General features: G+C 37.8%; 1 protein-coding gene across 1 annotated transcript in view; it reads left to right on the forward strand.

The window, feature by feature from the left end:
* Positions 1 to 9,611, forward strand: part of ELOVL4 (ELOVL fatty acid elongase 4) — a 38,136-nt gene extending 28,525 nt beyond the window's left edge. The window contains exons 4-6 of the mRNA XM_005518159.3: positions 1,781 to 1,952; positions 4,188 to 4,315; positions 4,834 to 9,611. Coding sequence (XP_005518216.1) covers positions 1,781 to 1,952; positions 4,188 to 4,315; positions 4,834 to 5,109 — 576 coding nt within the window. The 3' untranslated portion in view covers positions 5,110 to 9,611. The remainder of the gene's footprint in view (positions 1 to 1,780; positions 1,953 to 4,187; positions 4,316 to 4,833) is intronic.
* Positions 9,612 to 15,349: the final 5,738 nt, after the last annotated feature.

Here is a 15,349-nt window from a genome sequence, read left to right on the forward strand (position 1 = left end):
ATTGGGTGTGAGACAAACCTTGATGTGGGCGTTATTAATTACCTGACTGCCTGTCCCAGAGGCAGTACTGGATATTGAGAAATATGCATATATATGTGTATATAAATATACATATATATGATTCTTGCAGCTTGCCTGTGTGTCTGGGAACTCCAAGATCTGTGGGAGTCACTTTTCTGTCATTAAGCCTCTCTCCAGCTTTAGATATTAATATCTCTTTGTGTAAAAGTGAAAAAATCTGCCTGCTCTTCCCAAGACCTGAAGTGGGCTCAATCACATCCAGAGAGTGAGAAGTTCATTAACAGGTACATAGAAGGCTGCAGTTTGGCATCAGTAAGATGTGCAGTCCCTCTGGGAAGCTGCAGACCCTGCAATGCAGATATGCAGCACTCTTCTCCAATGCTGCATTTTTGCCTCTGCTGTAATTTCTCCTAAACTGTTCACCAGACCAGTTACGGCTATGACAAACTTAGTCTGTGGAGAGATGCTGTCCTTTCCCACTGGTTTGGGGAGGTGGAGGAAAACACCATGCAGAGTTATAGCATTGCTCTCTACAGCTCTTTATAATTCCCCTTCGTCTCACCTAAAAATATGTGTGTAGTTGGAAAGGGAAGCTACTCCATGTTAACTCTCTTTTCTTCTGTCTTCCCTGGACACTGAGGGGGTGCTAGGGTTATTTCACACCATATTAAGTTGAGAAAGTCTGGTTCACCATCAACTGGTCCAGAAAGACAAGGCCAACTTCTTACAAATAGGTGTGTTGTGACATTGCCTGCTCTCCTTGCTGCTGGTACCAATTCCAACTCTTTTTTTTTTTTTTTTTCCCCACTCCTGTGTGAGTCACCATCTGGTCCCACCCTTGCATAACAAGCTAGATGACTTACAATGCCAAAACTAGACTTGTTGCTATGTTTTGGGATCTGTGAGGGAGTCCTTACCGCCACCATACTTCTATATCATAGCATTAGCATATTGCTACACAGAGCTTCTTGGCTTAACTTGCTTTGACAATATCCTAATTTCAGCAGGAAGCCCTGTTTATGTTGCATCCTGGGCAAGATGCACTGTGATGGGTGGATTAGGAAAAGAATTTTGGGTGTGTAGCACTTCCCTATTCGGTAGATGGATTATATCTGTTCAGTTTTCATGCCTCCTGTGGTCTCTTTTTTTTCTACTCCCTGAATAGCAGAGAGCCACTGGGGGAATGCTGCTTTACAGAAGGAGTTACTGAGCAGGGCAGAAGAAGCTGAGGGAATAGTGCTATAAGGAATGTGAAATCTGTACTGCATCTAACTTTTTTTTGATACCTTTCCACCCATATGCCTGTGGTACTGAAGGTTTCCCCTTTGCAGCTTAATTTATCATAATGTTTTTTGCCTCATTGTTCCGACCACATCAATGTTGCCTCATTAGAAAGGGAAGCCCTGTGGGAGATGACTTCTGCAAAGTTTAGGAGAGAATGAGGACACAAACTTCATGTGTTTAACCAGTTCAGATATGGCAAAGCTTTTAACTATATCAGCTCTTTTTTACAGATGTGATTTGTGAGCAGTTGGCTCAGAATAATTTTCCTCCATAATCTTCTTCCATGTCCAGAATAGATGAAATGAGTATTTTTTTGTTGTTCTTATACTGTAAGATGTTTCACTCCACCTCAACATTTAACCAGGATTTAGGGAAGGAAGAGGTATCCTTCTCTTAGAGCTGATAGATGGTGAGAACTTTATTCCATTCAGCTTGGAATCACTAAAACTTAAGGATTCTCTGTTTTTCATTGCAGATAGCTGCTGCTTTATGGTGGTATTATGTTTCTAAAGGAATTGAGTATTTGGATACAGTATTCTTCATCCTGAGGAAGAAATTTAACCAAATTAGTTTCCTTCATGTCTATCACCATTTCACCATGTTCACCTTGTGGTGGATTGGTATCAAGTGGGTTGCAGGTGGACAAGGTGAGTTCCCTTCCCCTCATTTGCTTTTGACTGGGCCAAAGGAAGAATTATTATTGTTTGGGAGCAGTAGAAGAAAATTTTATAGACTTGACTTTATAATATACAAAACTGTTTATTAATGCATACAGTCTCCCTCTGTGGGAAATATGGGGGAGGAAAAGATAGCAGGGCAATAATCTAATGAATTGCAAAACTTCTTTTCTTTTCCTCATGAGCATCAATTGCAAGCCTGAAGTGCTGCCTTTCAAAGTATCTGTATCTGTGTGAACAGAAGGATGTGTGTCTTGCTTAACTTTAATTTTTGCAGATACAGGGACCTGAAAAATCTAATTGTGGGCCACATTCTGTATGCAAATTTAATGAAGTCAGTGGAGATGTTATTTTGGCATTGCATATGAATTTGAGGTTTGCTTTTATTTTTGTAAAAAGCATGTATAAAATTCTGAAACCTTCCCTTGGAGTTCAGCCAATAAATGTCAAATCACTTTTGAAACCTATTCAAAATGACACAAGTCTAAACTCATTATCAGCCTTTTTTTTTTCCCTTTGCTTCCTTTCTAAAGCCTCCATCAAATAATTTTATTATTGCATTTGCCACATTTTTAGTTGTCTACACTGTACTCTTGTTCCTGTTGTTTAGCCTTGTCTCTCTCAAATTGAAAGCTCTGCAGAGCTGAGGGTACAGGGAAAATGCCCTGTTTTGTTTGATGTCTGCTTTGTAGGCTTGCAACACTGAAAATACCATATAGTAAACACAAAATACCATATTAGGAACGCCAAACTAATATTTTGGGTTTGTTTTTTGGTTTTTTTGAACCACACTAATACTTAATGCATGGGGGGGTTTATGCTCCCATTTACTATAGATATTGTGTACTAATTGCAAAGAAGAAATAATGTAAATTTAGTATCTGTGACTGCCTTTTCATTTCTCTCAGATAATATGCAGGAAGCAGGTACTCAACCAGATATTTAATGATCTTTATTTGTAACTGCACCTATAAAATAAGATTATTGGAGACTGGATGGTTACTTGTAGTCTTGCTGAGAAATTCCCTGGATATCTCAAAAGACCCTCTCCCTTGTTGCATTTACAGAATTTTCATCCTAAATATCAGCAGTTTTTAATACCACAGTTGCAACTATTTCCAAATTTCTTTCAAGTTTTGGTGTTCTAGCACTGCCTCGTAGTTCCTAGAGCCTGCAAAAGGAAAAGCAGCAGTTGCTTTTCTGCATTTGTGTAGCACCACACAAATATCCACATGTGGATAGATCTGTGTTCTTCTGTTTTCTAGTTGATAGCACACTGCTTACATAGACAGGTCTATTATGAACTAGACCCTATTTTAACAAGTGGGTCCAGGCCACACGGGCATCTGAGCTGTTTGATGTCAGCAGCTATTGTCTGTATTGCCCTAATCTTACACATTAGAGCATTTTTGAGCCACTCTGTCACTGTAAGAATACCTTGACAAGATGTAATGTGTTTCTGTTAAATGGCTGCTAATCTTGACAAAGCAAAGAGGTCTTAATGCAAATGAAACTGTCAACAGGGATCTAACATGGATCATTCTGGAAAATGTTCTACTATACACTGATACATATATATATAAAAGTATGCGGGGTATTTTAAATCATAAATAAAGAAATGAATGATTATTAACTTAGACAAACTCACCTGGCAATGCCTTAAAGTTCTTATAAACACGAGTCAAGTTTTGCTTTGTATGGGCTTTTTTTGGCTTATTTAATCAGACTTCCATGTGAGTTTCTTGACTTCTTGCTGAGAAATGAATCTTTTGCTTTTAAATACAGTTTAAAAGATTTAAGTTTGGAGCCTGGTACTTTGTACTTTACATTGTCAAATAAAGCTTGTAATAATCCTTTGGAAAAACCATTGCAGTTACACTACAACAACCAATGTAGAATTGATGTCATTTATGTCTGTTTGACAGAATCCTTATAAAAAGCTTTGGCATAAGTAGTTACATGGAAGATGTGACATACTACTTGCATTTACATTTGTTTGTGTCAGCACATGTTGGCAGCCTGTATTATACATTAGACCATTATAGACACGTCTGTATTATACTAATCAATATTTTGGAGATGGAATCCTGACATGTCCTGTGCTTTGTAATTTTTACTATTAAAAATAACGATACAAGTAATACTAGGAAAAAAATCCTCTTTTTCCAAAATTACATGATGGTCTTTCCTTCTGTTCCTGGACAGCTTTTTTCGGAGCTCAAATGAATGCATTTATACATGTCATTATGTACATGTATTATGGATTAGCAGCTTGCGGCCCTAAATTTCAGAAATACCTGTGGTGGAAACGATATTTGACCATACTGCAATTGGTAAGTAAAATTCCTCCTTTTGGGATAAAAGATGTTACCTCTGCCTTGTTTTGCATTTGCAGAGCTTTGGATCAGATGCTGCTCCTTCCAAAAGTTCTTCTCTGTCTGACACTCCTCAATTAGAGGTGGAAGCTTTTATTCAGCTTTTCCTTCCTGGAGGTGGAAGCATTTATTCAGCTTTGAAAAAAAATATACAGCATAGTTAACTGTTGTGTGAGTTAAAGTCTAATGCTTCCTTGCTGGTTGTTTCAGTTGAATAACAAAAACATGTTCAAAATGTAGAGATCACTTATTATCTTCTTATTATCTTCTCATTTTCCTGTTTCTGAAAACTGGTGCCAGATACTACAATAAATTTGGTGTTCCTGGTCAAGCATGGATGTGCCTGCAGGAATGTGACAGCCAAAGACAGCTTCCGTACCACCTCCCAATTCAGCAGTTTTCATTACTTAATGAATTGGTATAAATGGATGCACCCACAGCTAGATGTTTTTGATTCTATATTTTCTGTCTTTCAGGTGCAGTTCCATGTGACTATTGGCCACACAGCCTTGTCTATTTATATTGATTGTCCTTTCCCTAAATGGATGCACTGGGGTGTCATTTTCTATGCTGTCACCTTCATTTTCCTGTTCGGTAACTTCTACTATCGGACATATAAGCTGCCCAAGGAACCTGTAAAGAATGGCAAAATAGCAAATGGTGCTGTCGCAAATGGAGTAAGCAAACCAGAAAATAATGCGGTGGTGGAAAATGGAAAAAAGCAGAAAAAGGGAAAAGCGAAAGGAGAGTAACTTGATCCAGGCCTTAACCATTGTTGGCAGTGAGGAACCTCCAGTTTGGTTTATAAAAGGAAGAAAAAAAACACTATCTGTACCAATTAACCTTAGGTTACTGAAGAGCTAGAACACAGATATTTTCATTATTTATGAAGATTGTTTTAAGAACAACACTAAAGTTGAATTTCTATTGTAATTATGTAATTATCATGCATATGGTCTCTGTGTAAACTTGTAGACTGCTGGTGTTGGTGAATGTAAGGAAGAATTGCAGTTGATTCCATGTTTAGCAGTCCAAAAGTTAATGCTACCATTGATACAGGCACCCACATTTCTTGGGGGGGGGGGTGAGGGGAAGGGGAAGGAAGTAGCATTTGAATACTTGTGCTTTCTTTCCAGAAAATTATTAAATTTCAAATTATGACGTATTATCTAAACAGAATGCGCAACTTTTCTTGTCCTCCTTGGAGAGTACCTTCACAAAATACGTGCTGTCAGAACAGTGTTTGACTTTTCAGACATTACTTGATTTAATTGAGTATCTGTTACAGTTTGGTTTTTGTTTTATTATTTTTTCTTGTGTGGAAATATACCTACCTCTTCATCTGCTGAAAAGAATATTGAGCATTAAATAACTGGTTTCTGAAATATGGACTCCTCTAATCTAAATCTCTATTCAGGAGAACGTGTGTTTCCTTGTGGGATTTTTGGTGATACCCTTTGATCAAGTCATCATTTTAATGTCAACTGAAATTTTGGAGTGGTACTTTTAGTAGAGTCAAGTCAAGAATACATTTTAAGAATGTATAAATATGAATGAATATATTGGTTGAAGCAAGCAGTAAAAAATAGGCTTGCTTGTTGTCCGTGACCTGCATTAAATATGTGGTACTGACTGATACTCAAAATGGTAAGATAATGCTAGGGTGGAGAGAAAACAGCATGTAATTCCATTTCTGAAATGTTGTGTGCATGGGTAGTCATGCTAACTAAAAGACTAACCATCACTTTCTTGGGAGAGAGAATTTGGTTTGAAAGTACTAAATACAGCAAACGTAAAACATTGAAAATGTTGCTATTGCTTGATACCTGTCAAAACTCTGTTAGACACTTCTAGACAAAGTATTGCTGATAGACAGGCCACCATTTTAAGTCAAAACTGCTAAAATAATTAGAAACTTTCAGATGGATTTTCATTTACATGTTACATAAAGGGCTTTTTACCATTACTTTTGTGAAGAAAACAGGGAAAGATTTTTACTCCTTCTGAATAATGTGATTACTCAGAGATACATTTTGAGCTGCTTAGCATGCAATGAATAGAAGATGGGTGGAATTAGAAACTATATCCTGAATTACTGTGTTCCTTGGCCATCACTGCAAGAGCTGCATTATTACTGTCCAAATGCATTCCCCCCCCCACCCCAGCTCTGGCCAAAAACATATCCAGAGGTAGCAACAAACATATATCTGGCAAGCAGCACCATTGGTGCAGAAAGTGTACACAGAACTGTGAGTGTAAAGTGGGTGACACGTTTAATAGAGTTTTGCATCTCAGTCGTCCATTGACTGATTATAATATGCAAGCAGGTCACATATTCTGTGTCTCAGGTTTGTCTTGTCTCAAAAAAAAAAAATCTAAACTCAGAAAACAGGTCCTAGGAAAACCAGTTTGGGGTATAGTGTTTTGTAAATAAACAATAATTCCTAATGCTGGAGTTGGTTCAGCTGGAAGGTGGTTCATCCCTAATCACCACCACTGTGGATTTTTGGGCAGAATATAGGATTGTGAAAACCTGTCTCTGCTGAACTCAAATGCATGTGACCATTAAGTTTCTTATCTGCTGTGTCTTCTGATTCTTCCAGCCTTTGTAATGATGTTTTTTGCATTTGTAGAACTGCATATTTATGTAGTGTGGCATGGAGAAGAGGGATGGTGATCTACCCTTCCTTCTTGGACAAATGCCACTACCCTTAACCAAGCCAAAATGCTGGCTGACTCAGTAAATTTGGAATGGCTAAAGGAGTAAATAACTACAAAGCACATTTACAGCACACCTGCTACTCCAAGGTAGTGATTGGTGTGAGTACAGTTACCCTCCTGCAATTTCAAGGTCAAATACCCCACTGTGATTAAAGGGTAGATTCTTTCTATTTGCCATGGGATTTGGGCAGCTAACTTCTAAATCTGTGTCATTCCTTGAATTGTGTTAAATTGGTTGTTTGCTCTGTCATTCATTCAATAAGCCAGATCAGCTAAACTGATGCTCTTAATGTGATCTATCTCTGCAACAGCATACTGGGGAGTATTCCATGCAGGTTCAATTGTGTCTTTGCTCCACTTTCTGAGTTAAGAATTATGTCTTGCATGACGTTAAATATTTAAATAACTGAAAGTCAAATTTTTTCTCCCCCTCATCATGCATGGAAGTGGATTAAAGTTGATTGCCACTTGAACCTTGTTGACAGAGCTAGAGTGGAAGCCTACTGTCAAATGCTGGGGTAATAGTTAAATTCTAAAAAAACATGAAAAAGCTCATTGTGACAATGCATGTGTATGTACACATCATGTTGTCTGGCCCTGTGCATAAAACCAGTTTGAGACATTGCCATTTCATGGGAAAAAAAGCCCAGCTATTAAATTACTGGAACACTGCTGTTTTGAGAACATCTTTTGCAGTATGACTTTCCTAGGTCTATTTATGATATATTTGATTGTTCATGTAATTCAAGTCCCATTACAATCTTGAATATAATGGCCTTATTAAATGTGCATTTTTGTAGGCATGGTCTTGAGTGCAATATTTCTGTTTTGACTATGCAGCCAGACTCACAGAATACAGGGCTGAACTTGTACAGCTTTTTGTTTTTCAAAATATGAGGCAATAATGCGCATGTGAAATACTGACAGATTCATTAGTGTCATCTTTGAATCTGAGGAACCTTAAAATTTTGCCATGAAAGTATGTATAAATATGTGTATTTTCTATACACAGTACTGAAATTCAAATTATACAATCTTTTGCAGTACTATTATTCTTTACAGGGTTATTGGGATTTTGTTTTTCTAAATCCTTTCAATTTATTGAAAAATTAAATTCAAACCATTTGAAACTTATTTTGCCAATGAATGATAATTTTTTTGCTAAGAGTTCTGAAGCTCTTGGACCAGTCTCTAAATATTTGATGCCATATAAGTAATACCATTTAATTTAGCCTCATCTCTAGCAGTGACAGTTGTTGGATTACTTTAGCACTTCTTCAGTGTAAAATTAAATACAAATTATCTATACATGTGTGTATATATGTGTACACATACATAGTGTATGTGTGTGTATATATGTATGGGTTCTTAGCAGATTCTTTCAATATGTGAAGTAAATTATATTTCTTGAATGTGAATTTGGCAGGAGCTAATAGAATGATTCCTACAGCTCCAGCAGTAAAATGAAGCAGTTTTTGTTCCACAGATCCTATATCAGTCTTGCAAACATAAATAGTATTTGTCAGTGGTTTTAGACATAGGATGGCAGACCAGACAGAGCCATTTCTACCAGTGTAATAAATATTTTGAGGCATCAGTTGTAGATTCTGAGGGGAGGGATCTCAACTCAGGGTAGCTGGGGAATTATGCTGTATTATAGCAGGGATTGTTTTAGTATGAATAACTTGCTCCAGGTGAGTCTTTGAAATCATTGCAATCATATTCTCTGTTCAGAGAACTTCTAAAAATAAATCATAGAGTCATAAAACTATTTAGATTGGAGAAGACCATTAAGATGACTGAGTCTAATCATTAAACAAATGTTTCTCTGTGTGTTCAAAAGCATGGCCTATTTGATTACAGGACCATCAATTACTTCCAGCTCCAGATCAGGAGAGAAAGGTGAAGGCAAAATGAAAATGCTGCACATTTTTTTCAGGTTTACCTAAGGGCAGATTTCTTCAGAGTAAACACTTGAACTGCATGTGCTGGGAAGGGAGGTAAGAAAGGACCAATAGCTTTTATGATGCGAGATCTCAGTCCTAAAATAGCTTACAAGCACTAGCTATCTCTTAAAAACTTGAATAAAACTGTTCCTGGTGCATCAAGTTAAACCTTGATTGAAGCTAGTATGGTTTGAGAGTCATTTTTAAAATGGGATCTATTTCAGTTAAAATTGAAGAGATTGGGGAGCTAATTAGCTATCTGGATAGTGTATTTCTCTTGGTTAGAAACACAGACTTATCTAATTTAATACCTAAAGCAAGACACCCATATGACATCTCAGTACGCTGCAGTCTGATGTGCCGGCCCCTTTGCTACTGTAAGCAGAGGGAGCTCCATGGAAATGCGTGGGTTGGTTCCCATTTACCTCAGCAGAGTACGTTTTGAGCACTAAAGAGCAGAGAAAATACTTGCTTTCTACCAATATCCCAGGAGGATTGGGGGAAATGTATGGTACAGGGTGCTGCTTTTGCTTAAGGTGTTCATGCTTTTGTAAACATTAAAAATAAACATTACTTTTTTCATGCTGTTTGAGTTTGGTTTTATACATTCTGTAGTATGTTCTCTATGTCCCATCTTGCATCAAGATGCTTGCTAATTTTAGTGTTGTGCAGATTGTGTGATGTAATCTGTTTTGTTGCCCAGGACTTTGAGAAAATCATTTTTGTGATACATCCTCCCATTTTAAGGTTACAGGGACTTCCTAATTTTGAATATTGTCCCCAGATAATAGTGGGGTGGCTTTGAAATCACCCTTAGGAAACTGACTGAAAATTGTCAAAACAACAAAGAAAAATTCCCAAGTTTCCTTATTTGGTCTTGGAAGTGTTAACAATTAGGAATACAATTAGCCATGAAGTTTAGCTTTTGATGGACACTGTGTGGTGTTAATGAAGTCTCTCATTCCGGAGAAGTGCGATTCGTGGTTACATGTGCTGGGTACAGTAAGTCCCTTCATTGTCTGCCAAGCATGATCTCTGTAATCAACCTTATAATATCAAGTTGCACCCATGTTGCACTCCTAGAATCTCAGTGCAAATAGCTACTCTGGATGTCAAGTAGCAGAGAATCAAGTCTGCCATCATAGCAAAATATGGTGTGGTCAATTATATCTTGCACAATTCTCAGCTATTGCTTCAATCCACTGCTTACGTCCTCCCTGGAATCAGAAAATACACCAAGTGTTCAGAACAAGATTTATCCTTTAGATGATTGACATGTGCTAGGGTAGGCTCCTTCTGCAGGCATCTTTCTCATAACTGTTTTCCCCACCAGTAATTAAAAATAAGAACGTGATCAGATTCATCAGATGATTGGCTAGAATAGACTGGATCCTCTGATGTTCAATTTTCTTTTTTGCATCACTTGCTTCTTAACATCTGAGAAATTGGGGTTTGGTGGGGGAAGGGTTTTATTTCCTGTGTTCTTGCACAGCTCAAGGCACTGGGTGAACGTGGGCTATTCTCAGACAGGCACATGAAACATGTACTCCAAGGTGGCTTTGAAGCCAGAGCCTTCTATGGACTGGTGCCTTTCAGTGTCTTTTTATGCTTGGGACTTCTAGGTCACATCGTGAATGCAGACACACTTTTCTTTTGACTGCCTGACATGTCAGTGACATCCCATTCGACTTAATTACAAAGATACTTATTGATGGGTGTCTCTTGATCATCCAGGCCCTGATCAGTGCACATTATAAAACAGTGCAGTTCCTGCCAGAGCACCACACAGTCAGTGCTGCTTGGAGGGAAAAAGATATTTGCATTTTGATTCAGTAGGTGGGAATTGATAACAAGCTCTATGGCATCGCTGCTATCTGTCAAATCAATGTCAGGTAGGTTTTAGTGTGCTAAACAAAAAGAAATCTTTGATTTTTGAAATGATTCAAACGGCTTTCTGTCCTTATCTTTAGATAGAGAACTATTGTTCTTGCAGTGGTATAGCCTTAATTTGTTTGATGAGGAAACTGCTGTTAGGCTAGTATTTTTTAGAGTGTGTTTATGAGAGAGAACTAGAGAAATACAAGAAACAACTTGGGCCACAGCTAGAGAACATGAGGTAATCTCTCCTCTAGTTTCCGCTGTTGCCCCTAGGTGTTGCAGGAGTTAAATGACTACTCTGTAACTGTTACTGCTGTTCATTACAGATGCTGTAATGGTATACAAGTAGTATACAAGTTGTGCATAAGTACATTCTGAAGTACATAAAAGTTTGCTCTGTCTTAAATGACAATCAAGAGAGTGATTGGAGTGAAAGTAATGACAAACATCTTACCCTGCATTGGCAGGATTCACTTTGTATTTTCTCATTAATAATCTTCAGAGCTTCTGAGTAGCTTCTTGCAGTATACAAAGCCCTTCAAAGCTGAAAATCGCTGTATAACTGCTCAAAGCCTGTTTTTACAGAGCTTCTGTTACTGTTTTGTTTCTTTTTCATACATGTATCTTCAGGTCAGGTGCTTACTTACTAGATTATTCCAGAGTGGGATAAATGTCACAGATCTTGTAGTAGCTGCAAGCGAGTAAAATGTTAAAATAAACTTTGGGGTGTTTTACAGTCAAGGGTTTCAAGGCCATGGCATCATTTGTACACTGGCTTCACCTCAAATGCCACTTTTGGGCACAGGGTACCCAGCCTGTTAGGAATTCTTCTTACTGAGCAATAGATTCTCACCTGGCAATTGATGTCTGACCTGGTTTCTGCACATTTGGCAGACGGCACAGAAGAAATCCCTGGGCCAAGGAGGAATGGTGTTTTTTTGTAGTTCTACCTGTTCTCAAAACATCAAACTTGGCAGGGGTTGTTGGAACATTTTCTGCTGACAGCAAGAGGTACGGAGTTTGAAGAAAATGTGTCCCTGGATTCAGTACTTGTAGAGAGCCTAGCACGCTTTTCAGTTCTTAGTTGCTTGACATAAACCAAATATGCTGGAACTGCTCCAATTAAATAGGAAAAAACCCACCACATTGTTAGGATTTAGTCAGAAAATGAGATTTTAGGTAATAGCTAGTTCTTTACTGAAAAAGTCCCCTTTTTTCCTCTTTGTCCTCTTGAACTGCTGTGCAGGCCTTTCTGCTCTGCTGGAGTGGCTCTGTGGATGAAGACTGTGATGTGTGTCCAGGGAATAGTTTACTGCTGTGATTTGTCACCGGGGCATGTGAAATGACTTTTCTTGCAGTCTGAAATGCCAAATAGCGGCTGCACAGTCTGAGCAGGTTGAGTAGTAATATTTTTCAATTAATGATCTCAAAACTGGGTGTCCTGGATACAATAAACTAAGAGAAAGAACAGCTTTTATTCAATTTTTTATTTTATTTTTTATTAAATTTTGTCTCCCTGCTTAACAAATACAGGGCTACAAGGACAAACTCCAGTACTGTATTCTATGATATGAAGGCACAGTGTACATTCATAACCAGAGCTTTTGGCTGTGAGAAACAGAGTTTACTGCGCTATGAAATCACCTTGTTAGAGATTTTATACTGAGCTTTTCTGTGATGACAATTTAATAAATACTAGATTTTTATATAAATCTGACTTTAAGATATTTTTTTATTTTAGTCAGGTAAGTTTTCTTGCACAGGCAAAATCCCTCACTGTGACTTTTGATGCTTTTTGGTATTCTCTAGGTGAAGTTTCACTTATTTCAGTGAGAATTTTCACTAAGAACAGTCCATTATGCTAACAGAATTTATAAAAGTTTACATACCATCTAGACCTCACATTGCACACTAGAAAATTTGGAGTATAATAGAAAAATAAGGACCAAAACCTTTAATTTTTTTCCACTTGGTTTTTGTTGGTTTTTTGTTGATTTGTTTGCTTTTGGTTCTTTTTTGTTGTTGTTGTTGTTGGTTGGTTGGTTTTTTTGGTTTGGTTTGGTTTTGGTTTTATTTTTTTTGAAAAAAACCTTTTACTTTACTTTTACTAAAAGTGGCAACTTATTTTGAACTTACACAGTGTTGGCTGTGGCAGAATTCTTACTGAGAAAACTCCGCTTTGTGCTGCAGACCAGTGCATGGGTGATTTTTTTTCTTGCTTTATGGCACTTTATTAAATCTGCTTTTGATAAGGGATGAGATATGAGACTTGTATGTGCAATGGTTGTAACTCAAACTCTCCTTAATGCCTCTAGCTGCACCAGCACTATGGAATACACCTGTAGTACCATCTTGATAAGCAGCTGGCATAAGGTGCCTGTCTCACAGGTCTGTAAAATCTCTTGGATCCAGAAGGTCTCGTCTGAAGCCCATTGAAAGCTACAGGGGGATTGATTTACTAAAATCCTTGAGCTGAACCATTAGAACAACAATTTCAATTCCAAATTAAGCAAGCCTGTAATTTTTTTCATACTCAGACTCACAGGGTGCCTTTCAAAATATATTTCAGCACATTTTTGGCAGTGAGACAATTTCTCATTCTTTCAACACCTTGAGTCTGACTTTTCCAGCCTCTGGTCCAGCCACTGACTACCAGGGAGCAGCACTGGGCTGTCTGCAATTCATGGCAACTATTAGAAGATGGCTGCACAGCTCTGTAGGAGATGCACTAAGTAGAAGGAATCCATTTTCTTTGTCATGTGTTTTCTTAGGAATTTTTATTGACTGGGGAAAAAGTGGGTATTTCAATCTGACCAAAATATTCTTGATATTTTCTTCACATTATCTCTTGATGCATGTTTTCATGGGGGGTAGAAATGTGCTGTAGGAGCAAAAAGATGCACAAAGCGTTAGTGGCCTGCTTGCTTTTGCATTGCAAAGATGCTGAAAATAACATGATGTTTTAGCCAGACAACAGATTTGAGACTCTGTTCTCTATTTAATTTTTGGTGTAGCAATTTTGGCAGCATGACATCTTGAGGCAATGTAATTCTTTGTTAAAACAGCAGCAGAATGCTGTGCAGTGCCTCCTTCACTGAGCAAATTTCCCATTATAAGCGGAACGCCAGGAACCAAGATTAGTTCTCAACATCATTGTGACCTGGTGAGCAGTGCATTCTGGATCTAAATTACAAATTTAAAAGAATTCCATAATCTGCTGCAGAATCAATACGGTTGACAGCTTTTTTCAGCACTGTGACTAGGCCAGGTATAGAGATTATTAGCTGTAAAAGCTATGTTTAGGACCTAGGAATTCTGAAAAAGAAATTAAAGAACTCAACAGATTGTTTGTGTTCTATTTCCTTGATTTAAATAGCTTTTAAAGGTCATGGCATTCAATACAACTTTGTCATGTGTCTCTTCAGCATTGAGGAATAAGGTAAAAGAAAGAAAAATCCCTGAACTGTGCTCATTGAGGTTATTGCTTACTGTTCTTTTTGTGCCCTCTTCTATTTCAGTAGCTAAAGCAACCAAATTAAGAGATGCCCTCATTTTTGCTTATTAATGCTATTTATTTTTAAAAAATCAGTATCAGGTTTTAAATCCCCAGCAGGAGCCTGTTTCTCTTTGATACTTAGATAAAATAGCCATTACAGTTGTGAAGAATGCTTTAGAGAAGAGATGGATGATACACTCAATCAGAGATAGGGGTGGGCTAATTAATTATATTTCTTAATTATTTTTTTTCAGCTGTTATAATGCAATCTGAATGTTTATGCCAGAATTTCAGGTCTTGAAACTGGAAACTCCAGAGCAAAAGGAGCATTGTATGTTAGCAAGGAGGAATTCATCTACACCCAGTGGGATGGCCCTGCTGTCCTATGGAAGTTGAAAGGATAAGAAAGCATAGCAATATTCGGCCCTGACCCACCTTTAAAATGACAACATTCTCATCACTGGTCAATCCTATTTCTTGGGACTGGCTTACCTTTGAGGACTCAATTGAATTGACTGAGCATCAATTTAAGTATGTAAATAAATAAAAATAGCAGATGTAGAATATCTCTTCCCGGTGTTTTAGTGGGGGAAGGGAAAATTCCCATAGCTGGAAACTGCACTTTGCAAAACGTTTTTTGGGTGGCACTTGAATTTAGCAGGTTTGCACAATCTGTGAGCTGTTGCCAGATTGCAGGATGAAAGGATGGGTACAGGTGAGTGGTGGTGAAGGTACAGACAGCTGGATGATGCATTTCATTACAGTATTTCCTTGGGAAAACTTGGAGCCCTTCCTAACTGCTGATGTTTTCTAAGGAAGAGCTAAATAATGTTCTGGCATCAATAGGAAGGGCGTTTCTGCAGCTCCACCTCCACAGCTTTAGAGCTTAAACTGATGGGCTATCTTAAAATGGCTTTTCTGGCATGTACCTACTACAAAAGCAAAAGCTGC

Source organism: Pseudopodoces humilis, chromosome 3 (assembly GCF_049639895.1).
Source record: "Pseudopodoces humilis isolate 2021_Gansu_Grassland_sample_001 chromosome 3, ASM4963989v1, whole genome shotgun sequence".
Classification (NCBI taxonomy): Eukaryota; Metazoa; Chordata; class Aves; order Passeriformes; family Paridae; genus Pseudopodoces; species Pseudopodoces humilis.